Source organism: Xyrauchen texanus, chromosome 24 (genome assembly GCF_025860055.1).
Source record: "Xyrauchen texanus isolate HMW12.3.18 chromosome 24, RBS_HiC_50CHRs, whole genome shotgun sequence".
Taxonomy (NCBI): domain Eukaryota; kingdom Metazoa; phylum Chordata; class Actinopteri; order Cypriniformes; family Catostomidae; genus Xyrauchen; species Xyrauchen texanus.
The window spans coordinates 14,710,601-14,729,699 of NC_068299.1; the positions used below are offsets into that span (position 1 = coordinate 14,710,601).

General features: G+C 36.7%; 1 protein-coding gene and 1 pseudogene across 2 annotated transcripts; both read left to right on the top strand.

Annotated features, from left to right (window-relative positions):
• Window positions 1–354: 354 nt before the first annotated feature.
• Window positions 355–8,278, top strand: LOC127618152 (ubiquitin domain-containing protein 1-like). 2 transcript variants are annotated; one of them, XM_052090441.1, is made up of 4 exons: window positions 493–570; window positions 3,218–3,462; window positions 5,382–5,609; window positions 6,542–8,278. In XM_052090441.1, the coding sequence occupies exons 2-4, from the start codon at window positions 3,408–3,410 to the stop codon at window positions 6,916–6,918; spliced, it is 660 nt and encodes a 219-aa protein (XP_051946401.1). In that variant the 5' UTR covers window positions 493–570; window positions 3,218–3,407; the 3' UTR covers window positions 6,919–8,278. The 2 variants fall into 2 exon arrangements, with proteins under 2 accessions (XP_051946400.1, XP_051946401.1); XM_052090440.1 differs by lacking the exon at window positions 3,218–3,462 and having other exon boundaries at window positions 355–570.
• A 2,374-nt stretch (window positions 8,279–10,652) lies between these two features.
• LOC127617506 (RRP12-like protein) lies at window positions 10,653–16,804 on the top strand (annotated as a pseudogene).
• Window positions 16,805–19,099: the final 2,295 nt, after the last annotated feature.

Sequence of the window (19,099 nt, forward strand, 5' to 3'; positions counted from 1 at the left end):
AACAAAACTTGCAAAAATATTATACAAACAAACAGTAGCCTATAGGCGCGTTCGCACGAAAATGTCCTGAACAGCGCCATCTAGTGACCGGTTTAGACAAGTAACCTCCTGTGGAGCTCCTACTATATTCTTAATTTTAGTGGATTTTAGTGTTGACCCCACCGGAAAGGACATATCATATGTGTGTGTGCATGTGTTAAACCAGAGCGTACATAGAAAATACATATAAAATCCAGGTTAACGTTGATTGCATTAGTCTTCCTGGAATGTTTGCTGATCTGCTTAAGTCACATGCCGACTCAGCGGAATAAAACGTGTTTGTCTCTCCTCGGACAGTGTGCAGGAAAACACGTATAACAATAAACTTGACACGATCTGGACCTCTTTACATTTGGATCGTGCAGAAATGTGTTTACGTATTAATTTGGATACATGCATCCGTGGTTTGGTCCTGATATAACAGGTGAACAGCGTGAAGAGTTTGAGTGATGGGAAGTTGTTTTGGAGTTATGCGCCAAAGGACTCGCCTGTCCTCCAGGCATGCATCCAGATACAGCATAAAACGGGGAGGTAAGGCTTGATCTGGGACATCGTGTCTTATAAATAATAGTGTGAACTGTGAATGCATGTGATGCAAATAAAATACTTTGAGGACTTTTCCTGCTCCATCATCACTGTGATTGTGTTGCCAAGTCATCTCTTAAAGGAATATTCCGGGTTCAATATAAATTAAGCTCATTTACAGCATTTGTAGCAGAATATTGATCACCAAAATTTTTTATTTTTACTCGTCTCTCCTTATCTTAACCCTTGTGCATCCTTGTGGACATTTTTGGCTTTTTCAGTTTTGGTTTTTTGATAACTTTGTCTGTGTTAATGCTAACTGCATAACATTTTCCACAGGTGTGAATTTTTATTGGAATTTTAATATTTCACCCTATTTCCTTTAAAAAAAATATTTTTTTGCACTAGTTACACAAAATACTCCATCTTAGCGTCGTTATGGACAAAAATGGCCCCATTGAAACCCATTAAAACTGCAAAAAAAAAAAAAAAAAAAAAACAATTTTAATCCCAGTGCCATTTAACTATAAAATTATGCAATCTTGTTTAACATGCTTTCATTATGTTGGCAAGGCTTCAAAATTTACATTTTAAATATTTTTTACCAGATCGTGGCATTTTTTCAGGTTTGGCATATCATCGCTTTTGTTGTTGTTTTCTGCTGTTTTTGGCTTATGCATATTATAGATCCAATTAGATACATTATATATAATTGTGTGAGTGTGTTGGTATGGATTTCAGAGTGTGGTTTGTATGTGTCTGAGGCTCTAATAATAAAAATAAAAAAAATTCTGTTTAGCATTTATTAAATTGAAAATAATTATAATTATTATATTTTGTATAAAAAACAACAGTGGCATTATGTAAACAAACCGGCGTTTAAAGGGTTAAAATTCTAAAAATGAATGAATGTTTGGTCATTATGATTAGAGCTGATGCTGGTTGAAAAAAATATAAATCTATAATATTTTTATGACAGTTTTTGGACATGGACATTTTTATGTGGAACATATGTGGAACTTTTTTAATTGATGCACAAGGGTTAAATAATAATAATAATAATAATAATAATAATAATAATTGAGGTTTCTGTGAGGCACTTACAATGGAAGTGAATGTGGCAATTTTAAATGTGAAGCTTATAATTTTATAAAAACACGTGCATTAGTTCTTCTGTTAAAACATATTATTTGAGCTGTAAAGTTGTTTTGCAATTTTTACAGTCATTTTAGGGTTTTAAGGTTTGTTGACATTGCATCATCATGGCAATGAAGTTGTAAAATTGGCTATAACTTTACACAGAAAAGGTTAGTATGTGATTTTATCACACTAAATTCATGTTAACTTGCATATTGCTTATGTCCTGTGGCTATACATTTGAAACGGAGTATTTTAACATTTCAAAATTGGCCCCATTCACTTTCATTGTAAGTGCCTCACTATTACCTCTATTCTTGCTTTTATTGATAGTGATTTATAAAAAAAAAAAAAAAAAAAAAGGACCTGAATATTAATCTGTGTCTCACCCACACTTATCATATCATTTCTGAAGATGACTGGTGTCTTTTTTTATTTAATTTATGCTGACTTTATGGGCTTTTGGAAGATTCTACATTTTGGTACCCATTCACTTGCATTGTGAGGACCAACAGAGCTGAGATATTTAAAAAAATAAAAAAAACTTTGTGTTCTGCAGAAGAAAGAAAGTCAAACACATCATGTATGGCATGAGTGTGAGTAAATTATGTAAGAATTTAAATTCTGGGGATTAACTTCTCATTTAAGTAAAAAGTGGTAACTTGTAATTTTACTTTAAGGAGTAATGTCTACCTGATCTAACCATTAAAATCGTTTTATTGATGTAAACTTATGTATCCAGGTTGACTGTAAAAAGTGGTAACCTGCGATTGTTATCTTAGAGATCTACCTGATTAAACCCTTAACATCAGTGTTGTCATAATGGAATGTATTCAAGTTGATTAAGTGATGGTAAATAATAACTTTGACTTGAATAAAGCAGGAAAATTGGGTTAACATTGTGTGTGTGTGTGTGTGTGTGTGTGTGTGTGTGTGTGTGTGTGTGTGTGTGTGTGTGTGTGTGTGTGTGTGTGTGTTTGTGCCTTTTAAAATGTGTAAACCAGCCTTCCTGAGTCCTTTTGATTTTACAGCATTCATGATTGGATGAACAGATACAAGTACAGATTGGACTTCGTGACAGAAAATATTGAAAGGGCGGGGGAAAAAGAGGAAAAGGAAGAAAATTGGGAAATATAAACTTGATTTAATTAGCCTGCCTTAATTGTAAAATGATTGTATTTCGTACAAAGCTTCCTTTACCAAAAATTTAATTAAGACTGGGACATCTTCAATTAGACGTATTTCTTGAGATCCTTAGGAACAACAAGGATTCCCTGTCTCCTGCTCTGGACAATCATGGGATTTACCATCAAAGTTTATTTTTGACTCTCTGTCCTGGTCTTAAATAGAGCTGGATTAAGATTGTTTTGAAAAGTCAACCATACACCTTAACCTAAGCATGTGCTTTTAAAAGCACAGGCTAGCTTGTTTATTCAAGCTAATTTAGTGACCTGCTCTAAAGTATATTTGGTCACTTGTTATTATTAGGTTTACGAAACTGGTTTTTACGAAACAGGTGATGGGCGTGTACACTGGGCGAGAAAACTGGAATAAGCTACTAGCCAAGTGGACATCTTGTAGCAACCGGAAGGAGTGTGGAGTGTGGCAAGTAGCATTGCTGTGTCTCTCAGACTTCTGCATGAGGTCATAGGAGGAGCTGTCCAGTATCTATTCTCACATTGAAGGAATAAGTAATCATTCAGACCATGGGAGTTGCAAACTCGAGAGACTATCATCCGACAGTTATTGTTGTGCTGAAAAGTAAGTAAAGCACACAATGTTGGCTTGGCATGGCCATGGCCTTTAAGAGGAGATAATTGAATTAGCCTTCTTGTTTGTTTAGACACTTTAAGTCTGTTGATACTGCATATTGTGTTTATATACAGTACCTTAGCCTATTTCTGTTCTATATAATTTGCATATAGTCATGCATAATGTAGTCCAAAAGCTGAAAAAAAGTAACTAATGTCAGTTTTCCTGCAATCAAAGATTTTTTGTACTTTTGTATTTTTTTTTACAGATTGAGCATTTCATACCTGTTCTGTCACTATTAGAATTCCCTCCCGGAATTAGTTGTCCAAATTGAATGAGTATTTTAATCTCCTGCATTTAGTAATTGGAAAGGATTTGTAAGTAGGCAAGATGTCAGATGCACTGGCTATAAAGTACTTAGCTTGCTGGCTTACAGAGTCACTCTGATTTGCAGTATTGTGGCTTGCATCCTCTGTGTTTTGTAGTCATGCTGGTTTTTTATAAATTGACCTGTATAAGCCAACAAACTTTATGGTTTCTCAGAATGCATTATGTGCGATCATAGTTTAAAGCTTTCTGATCTTGGGGTACACTGGTAAAAATTAGGTGTATCAAGTCACTGGATCTGTCGGAAGGAGTAAGCGGCACTCTGCATATTATTTTCTCAATGAAGCCGTTTATTTACAATAAACAATGTGGCTTTTCAGCACAGACACACTCAAGCGTTTGAAGCGTAGCTCTCTCTCCCCTCCGGCGGTCTGGACTGACCCTTTTATCCCTCTCAGGTCTCACTGCAAACACAAACAACTGTTAGAGATAATTTCCCACAGGTGACAATACTTACTGTTCTCACTCTCCTGGCCTCGCTCTCTATAGACGTCGCTTGGCCATGCACCCATCAGCACAGTAGGGTTAGATTGAAGGGGGATACATTTAATTGCAATGTGTTTGTTTTCTGATGATTTCCTCTTGCAAACTCTCATATGGCCAGCAGTGATGCATGATGGGAAAGACAAAATCCTGTTATGCATCACCCGATTAAGGCTTTAATCTCAAGGACTATAAATAATTTATTTTGTTTTTCTCCAGCACTGCTTTGACTCAATGACAGGTTTTATCATGGTTTTATGAAGATTCAATTCACTTTTCCCACAGGCCCAAATGAGTCTCCTTAGATGCGATGGGATACTACTGTGCTATCAAAACAACCACGATTGATTGCTGATTAATTATTGAGATTTACAGGTTGAAGGCTGTAATTTAGATGCAGGTTACTACTGTATTATTATAGTGTTAAAGTTTAAACATTTAAATAGTAATTAAAAAAATATTGATACAGATCACATAAACTGAAATGGTAAATTTTTTAGTAAACAGGATTATGAAACATTTTGTTAACCTGTAGTTCTTCATCAATTTAAAAATCTTTAAGGATTAACTCAATTTGAATTAATCCTTAAATATTATACATACCATGCAAATGTAGTTGCTTTGCAAATTACCAAACTGCATTGTTTTTAAACTTGTGAATTTAGTTTACAATCAGTTCATTAAACTATTTTTAGTCAATCAACGTGTTTTTAATTCATGCACTATTTAATGATTACTCAGTTCAGTTTAATGGAAATTTGTCATACAATTGAAATGTGTAGCCTAAATCTTAAAAATAGACTGAAATATTGTTTTTGAGTGCTATAGGTCTGTACAGTTAGCTAGTACTAGTTAGAAGTAGGTCATTCTCTATTCGTGTCCTAGTTATTTAACACGTTTAAATCTCATTTGAGCCTTCTGGAGGTAAAACCCTTTTGTGAAACAGGATTTTTTAAAAGGGTCATCCAGATATTCCAGATTGTTCACATAATGCATCTGTGAATGATCATTTTATTTTGTAGGTCACATTTCTAACGTTTTGCCTTTGTCATCTTTAGGACGTAATGAGCCCCTGAAGAAAGACAAACCTAAATGGAAAAGTGACTATCCTATGACCGAGGGCCAGCTGCGCAGTAAAAGAGATGAATTCTGGGACACTGCCCCGGCCTTTGATGGGCGTAAGGAGATATGGGATGCATTGAAAGCTGCAGCTGTAGCGATGGAGTGTAATGATCACGAGCTAGCACAAGCTATTGTAGATGGAGCCAGCATCACAATGCCTCATGGTAAATATTGAGAATTAAACAGCATTTCAAAATACAGAAAGGGTCCAAAAGTCTGAGACCACAAGTGAAAATAGTTATTTAGCATTTTTTCCTAATTTAATAATTTTCATTATAAATGATATATTCAGCATAAAAATTTGAGTGAATTTCTTTGTATTTAGTATGTCCCCCTTTTGCGTTAATGACAGTGTGAATCAGGGCTGGACTGGTAATCTGGCATACCGGCATTTTCCCGGTGGGCCGACGCACTTTGGGGCCGATCATGGCCAGACTGGCCAGCGGGAGAACCGAGCAGGCTGGTGGCTGCGATAAGCTAAATTCAGCAGCCGCGTTATGCGGAAAAGGGCAACGAACAACCCCACCCCACCCCCCACCCCCTCAACAATTTTCACATTTTGGCTAGTTGCATGTAAAATCCTGGGCCGATTTCTCTTCCCAGTCCAGCCCTGGTGTGCATTTAAGATGGCACTGACTTAACAAATTTATCCAAAACCTGATGATCCATATTATCCCAGTATGATTTGAGAATGTTCAGAAGTGCATCCTTTTGTTCTACAAAGGTAATCTGATGCTTTGTACAAAGAAGTTAACATGGACAAATTAGCTTATTTGACATTTGATTAGTGACCCAGAAATCTTGAAGAATCTTAAATATTTATTTTTCATTGCACATCTTACATTTTCAAAATGCCTAACATTTTCTGGGGTTTAAATCCCTGATTTATTCATGGGGAATCTGACTTTTGGACTTCACTGTATTGTATTTAGGTATATATTTAATCAGATAAACATATTGGCTTTATTTCAGTTTTAATTTGGTGTTGACCACTAACATTTGAATACACACACACAAAAGACACATAAAATGACTTTTTGGAGATGATCTTCCATTTATTGAATTAGAGGTTACCCAAGCTCTTTTGCACTTTTAGGGTCCCTTATGGAGTGCTATGATGAACTGGGGAACCGCTATCAGCTCCCAGCATATTGCCTGGCTCCTCCTGCCAACCTGGTCTCCGAGTGCAATGATCATAATGTATCTGAACACCCCGAGCCACAGGAGAAGAAGGAGTTCCAGCTGAAGGTGCGTCTTTCCACCGGAAAAGACCTTCATCTTAGTGCCACCATGGCTGATTCCATCCGTAAGCTAAAGAAGCAGCTTCAAATTCAGGAAGACATCAATGCCGCCAGCCAGCGCTGGTTTTTCTCTGGTAAACTTCTCACAGATAAAACACGTTTACAGGACACCAAGATCCAGAAGGACTTTGTAATACAGGTCCTTGTCAGTCAGCCGATTGTTCCCAACTAAGCACTCAGAACCCAGGACCATGAACTGACAAAACCAACAGACAGTTTCTCTCTTCATATGTTTCCATTTTTGAAACCTTTCCAAATCACCCCTTTTTCACAGCTTATGTAACTCCTCATTGGAAACCCACTTATCAGGTCTGAGTTTCAATGCTTGTTCTTCCCAAACTTGAAGAATAAACATTCCTACTAGAAGCCTCTGCTTTTAAAACTTGAAAGGAACTGAGAAGGCAAAACGGATACATGCAGATAAAAAGCAGAATAAAGTGAATGTAATGTTTACCGTATGCTTAACAATACCAAGTTGTAGCATAACATAATTTTGATGCCTTGCCTTTTTGGTCTAATATTCCAAAATTATGTTGTGTGGATATTCCTTTCAATGGTCCTCTAAGGTATCATTTAACATAATCCATGATACAGTCTGACCTTCATTGTTGAATAGGAACAGCGTGCAGTGTAAAATAGATGTCAATCTTCACTGTGAATTTCAATAACACAGGTGTTTTTATTTTAAATCTTCAATAAGACTATTTAAATGGTTATTGAATCAAGTCACAAGGTTATCGACTGCTCTGAGATATCAGAATCTTTCTGTTATTGGTATGTATCTGTGCTTTCAACAGGAACATTTTGATGTCCTGAACGAACTGGTCCTGTGTCAAGATTGTGCATTGCCAGTTATAATTATGCATATTAATATACTTTGTATACAAGAATATGTTTACATACAGCCAATTGTTTGTAGCTATGCTTGTATAGAGGTTTGTACAGTAATTTATTATAGCCTAAACAGTTTATTTTCTTATTTCTAATTGGAATAATTTTGAAATCAATAAAAAGCTATAGTTTTAAAAGGGTTGTAATTGCAGTAAATTGGCAGAAACAAAACATTGTTGCTATAAAAAGCTGTTTGTGGCCTAGGTCTAAATTTAAATAGTTTTGCAAATTGTAAGAATTAAATTCAATAAGTTCATTAAGAAACAGACTTGAAGCTAAGGAATGAAAACAACCTAATTTCACTGTCAACATTTTACTGTTTTTTACTAAATTTGACTGATTTAGATTTTTTTTGTGACTGATAATTTGGGGGAAATTTGGTCAGTTGCAAAAACATTTTTGTACTTTTGTATTGCAAAGGATTGGATAGTTTATCTCACAAATTGGCTTAATGGAATGTTCCGGGTTCAATACAAGTTAAGCTCTATCAACAGCTTGTTGATTACCACAGAGATGCTTTTATTGAATATTTTTCCTAGAATATCTGATGGGATGAAATGGAATGGAAAAGCATAATCCAAAATATAGTAGTATAAGTATCAGTGCATATACCAGTATTTGTAACATCATCTATTGATGAGCACCCAATAAAGATATATTACTGAATAATGAAGGACTTATTTTCCTAAAGCTGATTTGATCGTGATCCTATCATGTGTTAGTAAGTGAAGCCCATTTGGTAATCTTTTGTATAGAGGGTTGTTTTTCCTTACTGTTCTGGTCTTGATGTCTTAGGTTTCAAAACGGGACATTTAACTTGCTTAATCCCAATTTTTTCCCAGCTAAGTGGTCACAAGTATTTCACTCCTTGGATAGCCCAAAAAGGAATGACAAACCAAGATAAACGACACATTTATTTTTACTTTAATCGAGTTTCATTTATTGTCATAATACTTTTAAATCTGTAATTTTATAATGGGAGCCAATCAGTCGCCTATTGAAAAAAGTTGTTTCTGTATTTTCCCACCGGTCACAATAGTGACCACCTACATGTTTGTCCTGTTATTATGATTTATATGAGACAGAGCAATCTTATTAATAAATCAATAATTGACCTTTAAACATTACATGTACCAAATATGGTAGAAGGCAATGCGTATCATGACAGGTTTTAATTGCTCCCTTTTATGCAGTTTTGACACAGACTTTAGTGGGTTCAAATGGCTATGGTCATGTGACTATTTGCACCACTCATGCAATAAATTTGAAAAACAAACAAAAAAAATGAAACAGGGCCCTATGACTATGAGAGCCCCCAGCCCTCTTATAGGACCCTTTTGCCTTGCTGTTTCTAATTACATTCTTTAATCTTATAATGCTGCCAGTTGAAAGTTTCCATGCTTTTCTGGAAGTAGAAGACCTTGCAAAATAATTTCCAAAATAGCTACCTTCATATTTTGATGCGCTCATCTTTTTTTATGTTAAATATTTGCTGATTTTGCTAAAGTTAACAAAAATGTTTATCTTGCTACTGAAATTTCAATATTAGTATTTACTGAATTCAAGCAACTTGTGCTTAAAATGTAATCATTTAATAGATAAATAGGTTTAAACAGTTTAAACAAAAATATTTTCTGACTATTATTATATATGTTAGGCTTTATATGGTTAAACATTATTCTTTGTATAAAAGAGCTGTCGAACAAAAATGTTTATTATACTATTCATTGCTATAACTGCATGTTTGCCCTACATTACAAAAATAACTTGGTTTAGGCGGTTGGGAAATGAAAATATTGATATTTTATTTTTGTGGTTCAAAAGTATAGATTAGCATTGATACATAAAGTTTGTTGAGAAAGACTATAATCTGACGAAACCTGGTCTGAAAGTTTTAAATGCTGAAATCTAGAATTTCTGTACAGGTTTACCAAGAAAGAAAGAAAGAAGACAGCATCTTAAAGGGCTTGTGTGTAAGCTTTGACTACTGAAGTTTGAAATTACAAACATCCCAAAACAGACTCGTAGACAGAAAATCAATTTACTGTTGTGGTTTTAAATTTACGCATTAAAGTTTTGAATGTGTGTTGTATTTTAAAACCTGTTGTCTTTGCATGGTTTTAGGTTTTATTTAGGTTTAATTGCTTTGTGTTTTATGTCTTCATCCAGACTTTAATTTTGAATATTATCTAGCATGTTCGGTATGTTAAACCCATGTTTAGTTATTTGAAACAAGCCGCTATACATATACCGTGCACATGTTTATTAATGATATGCAGTTTGGACAGAGAAACAGACTACTTTTCTTGTTTACAAACACTGCAAATGTTGTTGGCGTACAAAGATGACATATGCATTGTGCGACGCAGACTGGGGATTGGGTAGGGTTGCACCAGTGTGACTTAAAGTTCACACTAAAGGCTTAGTAACTACTAGTTAGTTTGTAACTAAGTCAGTGCTTGATTTGGTTGCACCACATGTTCTTAAGGCAAGACTTAACTAGTAGGCCGTAAGCTCTCGGTTAAGTAATGCGTAGTCGCATAATATGACGTTTACCAGTAAAGATCCAATAAACAGCCTTCAAATTTGTACACAGAAGAGTTAAAAAGCCATGAATTTCAATTTGATATTGTTACAGTTGATGTTCAAACCTTGTTTGCTCATGTAAATGTCAACTGTAATAAATGATATCCCCATAAAAATATGATGCGTAATAAAAGTAGATTTGATAAATAGTATATTTGCCCTGTGTAAATAACAACATATAGGAACTGTATCTAAAATAAATAAGGGGTGATAAATAAATATGAATACTACAGGCTGGAAAAATAGACATTTTTTCATTTTAATATCACAATATATATATATATATATATATATATATATATATATATATATATATATGCTCTGTTAGATCGGTTTCGTGCTGAAGAGCCACTTAAAAGAAAGTTTCTCTCTCTCTCTCTCTTGTAAATGTAAACAAGTGTAAATGTCAACATCATATTGTATGTCGAAATGATCGATGCCTGTCACGCAAAATATGAGCTCATTGATGTTATAAAATATCAGCCTGTTTTTATTCCATATACTCCTGGCCATGTGGTGAGAGAGAGCACTTTAACTACATTATGATCTCCATTATCATGTTGGAAAGGATGTACGGTAGAGTGATGCACAAATGAGTATTTCACCCAAAAAGAAAAATTCTGTAATCAATTACTCACCCTCATGCCATTCCAAATGTGTATTGCTTTCTTTCTTCTGCAGAACATAAACAAAAACATGCCTTCTGAAGCAATAAGATAGGTGAGGGTTTGAAACAGATCAATATTTAAGTCCTTTTTTACTATGAATCTCCACCTTTGACCAGCTCCAACCTGTAGGTAGCTGAATGTGAAAGTGTAGAATTTCAGTAAAAAAGGACTTAAATATTTATCTCACCCGCACATATCATATTGCTTTTGAAGATATAGATTTAACTAGTGGTATGGATTACTTTTATGCAGCCTTTGTGCAATTTGGACCTTCTTAGTTCTGGTACCTATTCACTTGCATTGTGAGATATTTTTCTAAAAATCTTCCTTTATGTTCTGCAGAAGAAAGAAAGTCATACACATCTGAGATGGCATGAGTTTGAGTAAATCATGAGATAATTTTCATTTTTGGGTGAACTATTCCTTTAACCCCTGTCTCTTTCTTTCTCTGAAGCTGGTGACAGCAGGTGCAATGCAGGCTTTCCACAAACTCTTCAGTTGCAAACCCAGTCCTTCCAGTATGTCCGTAGAACTCAATGCCCAGGGAGTGGTGGTGGTGTAGTGGTCTAAAGCACATAACTGTTAATCAGAAGGTCGCTGGTTAGATCCCCACAGCCACCACCATTGTGTCCTTGAGCAAGGCACTTAACTCCAGGTTGCTCCGGGGGATTGTCTCTAATAAGTGCACTGTAAGTCGCTTTAGATAAAAGCATCTGCCAAATGCATAAATGTAAATGTAAATGCCCAGATCATCTCAGTGAGTGTTGTATTCAGTAAATTAATGCACATTGTTTCTTAAACTGAAGATCTTGTGCTGGCTTTTATGATCTTTTATGCCTTTTTAAAAATATTCCATTTGCATTCAGCACAATTTTGCCTTTGACCATAAGGTGAAGTGTGTAATTTCTGCACCACTAATGGCACCAAAACAGAGTTAAAAATCAATCAGGTTTCCTGAAATCTATCCCAATCTGCCATTGGTCAGAAAACAGATCAATGTTTCACAGTCAATGTTATGGCTGGTCTGATTGACCCTTTGCTAAGACTTGCATTAAAAGCGTTTCTGATCAATCCTGTCTTAGCAACTGTTAACCCCCTGAGCCCCTGGTAGTCAAGGGCCCCTAGGCACTGGCCCCATTGGCCCAGTCTGTAATTCATCTATGGCTAGCTGGGACAGAGTGAATTAATGAGTTGCTAATCTTGAAAACTAACAAGCCTTGCAACCAAACCCATAGACTTACATTGAAAATGGCTCAGATGAATATCTTTGGCTCAGAATGTCTAGAGAGGCTAAGAAGCAGCCTTAAAATATCACAAGGCAACTGTCGAGCCACACCCTTGCAACCATTTAGAGTACCACTGCAATCGTATAGCAACACCCATATCTCTGTAGCAGAACATTGTAGAGACATGGGGAAGGTTTATATTGACTCAAGCAAGTCAATAGAAACAGACAAACAAACTTTACAGACTTTAGATAGCACCCTGGCAAATGTCTAGCAACTATCCAGAGCACTCTAGCAACCATTTAGTAACACCTACATCTCGGCACCAGGACATTGTGGAAACATGGGGGTGGGCTCTATGGATTTGTGCTAACAAACAGACTTTAGATACCACCTTGGCAACTGCCTAGCTACCATCCAGAGCACCATAGCAATGGTATAATAACACCCATATCTCTGCACTTGAGGATTGTAAAAACATGGGGATGGGCTCTTTTGACTTGGGGCAGTTTACTGAGGCTCTTGTTGGGACATTATGGGGATGAGTTTTGCCACGGCAAGCAGCATTCCCATTTACTTTAGAAATTGTACCAATCTAGTTTATATTTAATGTTTCTTGATCAACCTTTAATTTCTCCTTTTCGGTGTAGTTTAAAAATATAATGTGTGTGTTTTTTTTTATTGACTGTTCACTTAGAGTGTGTGTTTTATCCTCAGAATCTGCAGTCTCTCTGTGACCTGCCGGCCACCACTCAGTTCCTCTTCTCAGGGGAGCTGGTTCTGGCTGTAGGTGGTGCAGTGGAGAGCATGGGCCCAGAGGTGGTCCTGAACGGTGTCCCGCTACTCATCACAGGAAGAAAGTGAGTTAATAAGCTGCTAATCTGATACTTCTCAATCTAGAAACTGCAATGTCTGAGTCCTTTGCAATAAATACATATCATTAATATTAGAACGTTTTGTTTCACCTCAGGTTCCCGTGCAGCTGGCTGATCCCAGTCATAAAAGATCATGTGAAAAATACTCAGCTGGCTTTTTTCACCACATACTTTTTTTCTTTGGCAACCAAATTATAAACAAACAGGTTTGTATCAATGCACAACAAACACACATTGGTTTATATTGCAATTGACTGTCAAAATTGAACTTTATTTTCTCAATCATTTGGCTTGATGTTTCAGCTGAAGAACTGGAGCAATAGGGCCAAAAACTTTTGGCGAAAGTGTATCAGACACTGCAGCTGCAGGTGCGATAAGTGACAAATTGTTTAATTCTGAACAGTTAGTTTTTGCTTTGGTTGAAAGTCACAGATTTATTCATTTGCGCTTTTAAAAATCTATTTTTCAAGGACACAGTCTTTGTTTTTTTAGATTTAGACCATGCTACCTGGTTTTTGCGATAAACCCCCATATCTGGTGGCGTCTTTTAAGGGCATCGCCCGATATTTTTGTATGGCCTTCAACGAAAGCCCTGATCTCCGCCTCTGCATCTGTCAGGCCCTATGCACTCGCATCAACAAGAGCTGTGAAACAGGTCAGCTTGCCTCTGTCTATGAAGAATATAATAATGGGTTATTAAAACATACATTTTCTCATTTTCTTTTCATTGCTGTGACGTTTATGATAGTTGAAAAATATTTGTGATGGCAATTTGATGTTTGTTTTTTTCTGCAGAGGAAAAGAAGGCTGAAGTGAGTCGCTTTTCCAAAAAGGTCCTTCCCATTCTGTTTAATGTCTACAGCCAGCAGCCTACACCTGGAGAGGTGACCTGTGCTAGGATGGCGGTCCTTAAAAAACACTTAAAGGCAGCATTTACGTAATCCATAATACTCCAGTAGTTAAATGAATGACTTCTGATGTGATCCAATAAATTCTGGTGAGAACAGACTGCAATGTAACTCCTTTATCACTTTACATTTACATCTTGCCACTGCATCCTCTTGACACGATCATGATTTCAAGCTCGATTACACTTCCTAGTGCTCGACACATGTGCACAGCGCTAGATGGCGATAGGAAGTTTAATTGAGTTTGAAGTAATGATTGCCAAGAAGACTGCTGATGTCATGATTTATAGTGAACAAGGAGTTACATTTTGGTCTGTTCTCACCGAAAACCGATTGGATAGCTTCAGAAGACCTGACTTAAACAACTGGAGTCATATGTCGTTGTGCTTTTCGGAGCTTCAAAGTTTTGGTTTGATACACTCCTGTGTTGGCATAAGGGTTGGTAAATTATGAATTTTCATTTTGGGGTTAACTATCCCTTAAACAGAGGAATATATAAATGTGATGATAAAGTAGTGCTGGCTAAAACAAGCTTGAGTATGTGACCTTATACAGCATGTGACCAGTATGTTTTAATGAAAAGCATGGATAAATGTAGAATTACTGGGGTTTTGTCTACAGATTCCATAGATGTGTCCTCGTTGGAGCTCTTGCAAAACATCTACCTGCTGCTCACCAGCAGAACACGATACATTGTCAAAGACTCTCTGAGGTTCCTGAAGGTTCTTCTCTTTGCTCTAGATGTAAAGGTTCTAGCCAGCCATGTGACTGTTAATGTAAGTTACGAAAAGTGATATTTTTCCATCTTCAAAAGTTTATACTTGGAAGTACTCAACAGAAGAAACGTGACTGTGTGTGTGTGTGTGTGTGTGTGTGTGTGTGTGTGTGTGTGTGTGTGTGTGTGTTTTATCTGTCCTCTTGTAGATTGAAGGCATCAGTAATATGAAAGTTGACATGCAAAGACATTTTAATATGAAACTTATGAGTATTTACACCAAATTAATTAGGACATTTGGGTGAGCTGATCTGTCTAACCAGACATAACAATAGAATCTAATGTGTTTCTTCTATTTTTTTTTAATCTTCTGTATTTTTGTGCTGTGATTGTAATATGAAATGTGTTCAGGTTTGAGCTGGTAAAAAGCATGCTGCCTGCTGAGCACCACAAATCCTGCTGAACATCCGTAAAATGGAGGCCTGAAGTAAGAGACGCAAGCTCCTGAGTAAGACCAAGGAGGATGGAGGATCAGACACTGAGGATAAAGTGAAAGGAAAGAGGTACTGTCAACACTGTGTGACAGACGTACTCTCAAAGCTTTTGAGTGATGCACTTCACTCTGATTGGCTGTTATAACTGTTCTATTTGTAGAATTGAAGACATTCTGGCTGAAACGGACTCTGATGAAGATGACAAGCCCAAGAAGGGTCAGAAGAAGCTGGTGAAAAAGAAGTTCAGGCCTGGATGAAGGAGGGCGTGTCTGATGAACCTCTCAACATCCTCGATCCAAAAGCAGCACAACGAGTTCTAGGTAAAATACATCCTTAGTCATTTTTCTTTCAGCTTGATTCAGTCATTAGTATCACCATTGATCATGTACATTAGTATACCTTGTATTCATTATTTGATTTGATATCAAATTGATTTATCTAGCCACCAACCCTGACTTGAAGGCACCCAAAGTTGAGCATGGGTTCAAGGTGACATCAGACGGACGATTGATCATCAAAGATGATGAGGAGGAAGAAAAAACTATAGGTGGAACTTCATCATCATCTGTGCTAAATTACATTTGTTGCATTTTACTTACATTTATTGGTATGCATATGATCATGCTGAGTGTTATAGTATCTTTCTCCAGACATAGAAATGGATGACATACTCAAAGAGGCTGGAATTAAAACTGTGAGTGTACATGTATACTCAACAGGATTAAAAATATATGTATTTGAAAGGATTTCTTATGTTAAAATATTCTCCCTGTGGAACAAAAGAAGAATCAGAAAAGGAAAATGCATGAAGATCTGGATGATGATATGGACGTTGAGTCCTCAATGGAATATAAAGGTGAGAAAAACAACAAATTAGTGAAACAACAAAGTAACCCTTCCTTACAACAAAGTACCATGGCTGTACCATGGCACATTGATGGTATCTGATTGTAGTGCCATGGAACTTTATGTGCCATGCTACCGAATGATTACCCTATTCACATTCCATGGTATTTACATGGTGCTTCAAAGAGTATCATGGAATTACCATTGTAAATGGCCCAAAAACATAATATTACATATTAAACATACCATAGTTAATACTGTTAGTGCTTAAAACAAATAATAGCTCATTAGCACACAAGAAGTTTCTTACTGTATTGCTCAGAGCACTGCTAGGGCACATTTTTGTGTTTTAGTGTACGTCACAAACATTGTTAAATTGAAGTATTGGTGAGAACTAAATAAAACAATATGTTTCTGAATATTGTGACATTTTATTGTTGAACTCCACAGCTGGTGGCATTGGCATCCACCGGCCTCTGCATGGAGGGGCAGGATTTGGTTCGAGTTTAAATCTATAGTGAAGTAAAGAGCCTAACTTATCACAGAAATGTTGTAGTACCATCACACAGTTACAACTATACTTGGAATTACATAATGAGGAAAGACCTCTGCAAAACATTGGTGTCTAACGTGAAGAAGAAAGGTAAGTGTGACCCATATGCTTACATTCCACTGAAGAAAGCCCAGCTCAACCGCAGGTATGGGACAGAGTTTGTTCCTCTGCATTTCCTCTTTACATATTTGTGGTGCAGCTGATTAAATATGACATTTTACTTTGGTAACAGGAAAAAGGCTAAACTGCAGGGCCAGGAACGCTTAAGACACTTTTGTACACTGACAGAAAATTGACATTATAAGCTGTTTATCAGCAAGAGGAAGTGATGTTCTTGGTACGGTCTTCCTAGATCTGCTCTCGTTTCCTATGGCGTGATGAATTAAACTTAGATACAATAATTATATTTTCCTCTGCTAATACTTTGAGAGCTTCCTATAGAAGACACTCTGCAAAAGATATGTTCAGGCGTTTCTTTTCCATGTTTGTGGTGGTTTAATTGTAAGAAAGTAGCTTTGTACAAAATATATTTAAATGTACTTGCTAAGTTGGACAGAAAATAAACTGATGTTTTCAAAGTGAAGGTGCTAATGATTGTTATAAATCAGTTTTTTCCTTTTTTCCCTTTTGTTTGGAACACAAAATTATTTAGAGAGTATTTTTGTCTCAGTCACCATTCACTTTCATTGCATATTTGTTCCATAGAGTGAAAGTGAATGGTGACTGAGGCGAACCTTATGCCCAACATCTCCTTTTGTATTCCTCAAAGATAATGATTTGAACAGCAAGAAAGCGAGTAAATTATGACAATTGTAATTTTTGGTTGCCCTCTCCCTTTAACGCATAACTTCATGGGTGTCTAAATGGAAAGCAATTCCCCTTTTGCTTTACCAAATGTCATTTGATTCTCATAAATGTTGCTGACTGATTTATTGTTGTTCACCAGATATTGAGTAGAGGAGAGGGGTGGCTGTGGCTCAGGTGGTAGAGCAGGTTGGCCACTAATCACAGGTTTGGCAGTTTGATTCCTGGGCAAGACAATGAACCCCAAGTTGCTCCCAATGGCAGGGTAGTGCCTTGCATGGCAGCTCTGCTGTCATTGGTGTGTGTGAATGGGTGAATGACACACAAAGTGCTTTGAAAATCACTAAGGTTAAAAAAACACTATATAAGTGCAGACCAGGAGGATATTGGTGGTGTTTATGTGGATCCCAGCTGTGTGTTTGTGTTTGTGTTTGTGTTTGTGTGAGAATGCTTTTGGCCAGAAGAGGGCTGTGTCACTTCACAAAAAAGTGAGACATCTATTTTAGAGGATTCATTCTTGCAGTACTTAAGTGAGCTAGAAGTACATTCTATTCTAAATGCATTCATTTACATAATAAAAATGATTTCTTAAAGGGATATTTCATCAAAGGGATTGGATGTTCACCTCTGCCACTAACTTTTATTACATCTTTTTCCATACCATGAAAGGGAAGCCCATTGTACAAAGGTGCCTCAGTTTGTTCCTTGGAGGCAGAAGATGCCCCCACCCTAATAATAACCATAAGGAGCCTGTAAGACTGAGTAACCTGCCAGGAAAAACCAGAGGCACCTTTCTCACATTGTGGAAAGTAAATGGTGATTGAGGCTGACTTTCTGCCTATAACATGTCCTTTTGTGTGTCATGGAAGATAGTCTTACAGGTTAGGAACAACACGAGGCAGAGTGAATGACAGAAGTTTCATTTTTGGGCGAACCATCTCTTTAAACGTGCACTCAGTAACTTTTTACAGTGACACCTGATGTGGATACAGCATCATTCAAAATCAATAGTTTTCAATTACAGATGCCATTGTAGAAATTCGCTAATCACAATCAGCCATGATTAATTAAATCCAAGAGTGAGAGTGTCCAATAACAAGATGGTTACTGAGATTAAAGGAGAAGTCATGTGATTCAAAAATGGCAGCTCCTATGAGAGCGCATGTGCCCCATGTAGAATCAAACAGTTTTTAAAGGTTACTGATATGACTACCCATCTCATGTGAGTGGTCATGATTTTATACATATCTTTTAAAATGACAATTACTTTCTTTAGGAATATACATTTTAAATTGGGGAAAAAATTATTGACTAAGTTCAGATTTGATGTAGGCAATATTGACTGTGTTACAGAGGTGTGGATTTTAGTGTGGTCACTAATGATTCTCTTTGGTAGAAGAGCGTTCAAGCTGTCTTAACACAGCAGGCACAGGGACACTCGTCATAATGTGTGGCTGTCAGTGCCTGTAATTGGGACATCCCCAGAGCAGCTACAGGGCTCCAGGTTTGTGGCTACTGTCAACACACTGATGTTTCTCATGGAGTGTTCAGTGCACCCAGCCAAAGGAGATGCAGTCATCAGACATATGAATCATGTCATGTTACATGATGTGATTCATGCTCCTGCTGAGTATTAATTCCTCAAAGAGCCTCTAAAAGTGCAATGAGGTTAACTGTGTGGCACGAGGGAGTCAGGGAATAGATTAAACCTAAACATACAGCTTCTAGATTTCAGAGCGTTTTTGAAGATCACCTAATATTAAAATTGTCATCATTACTTACCCTGA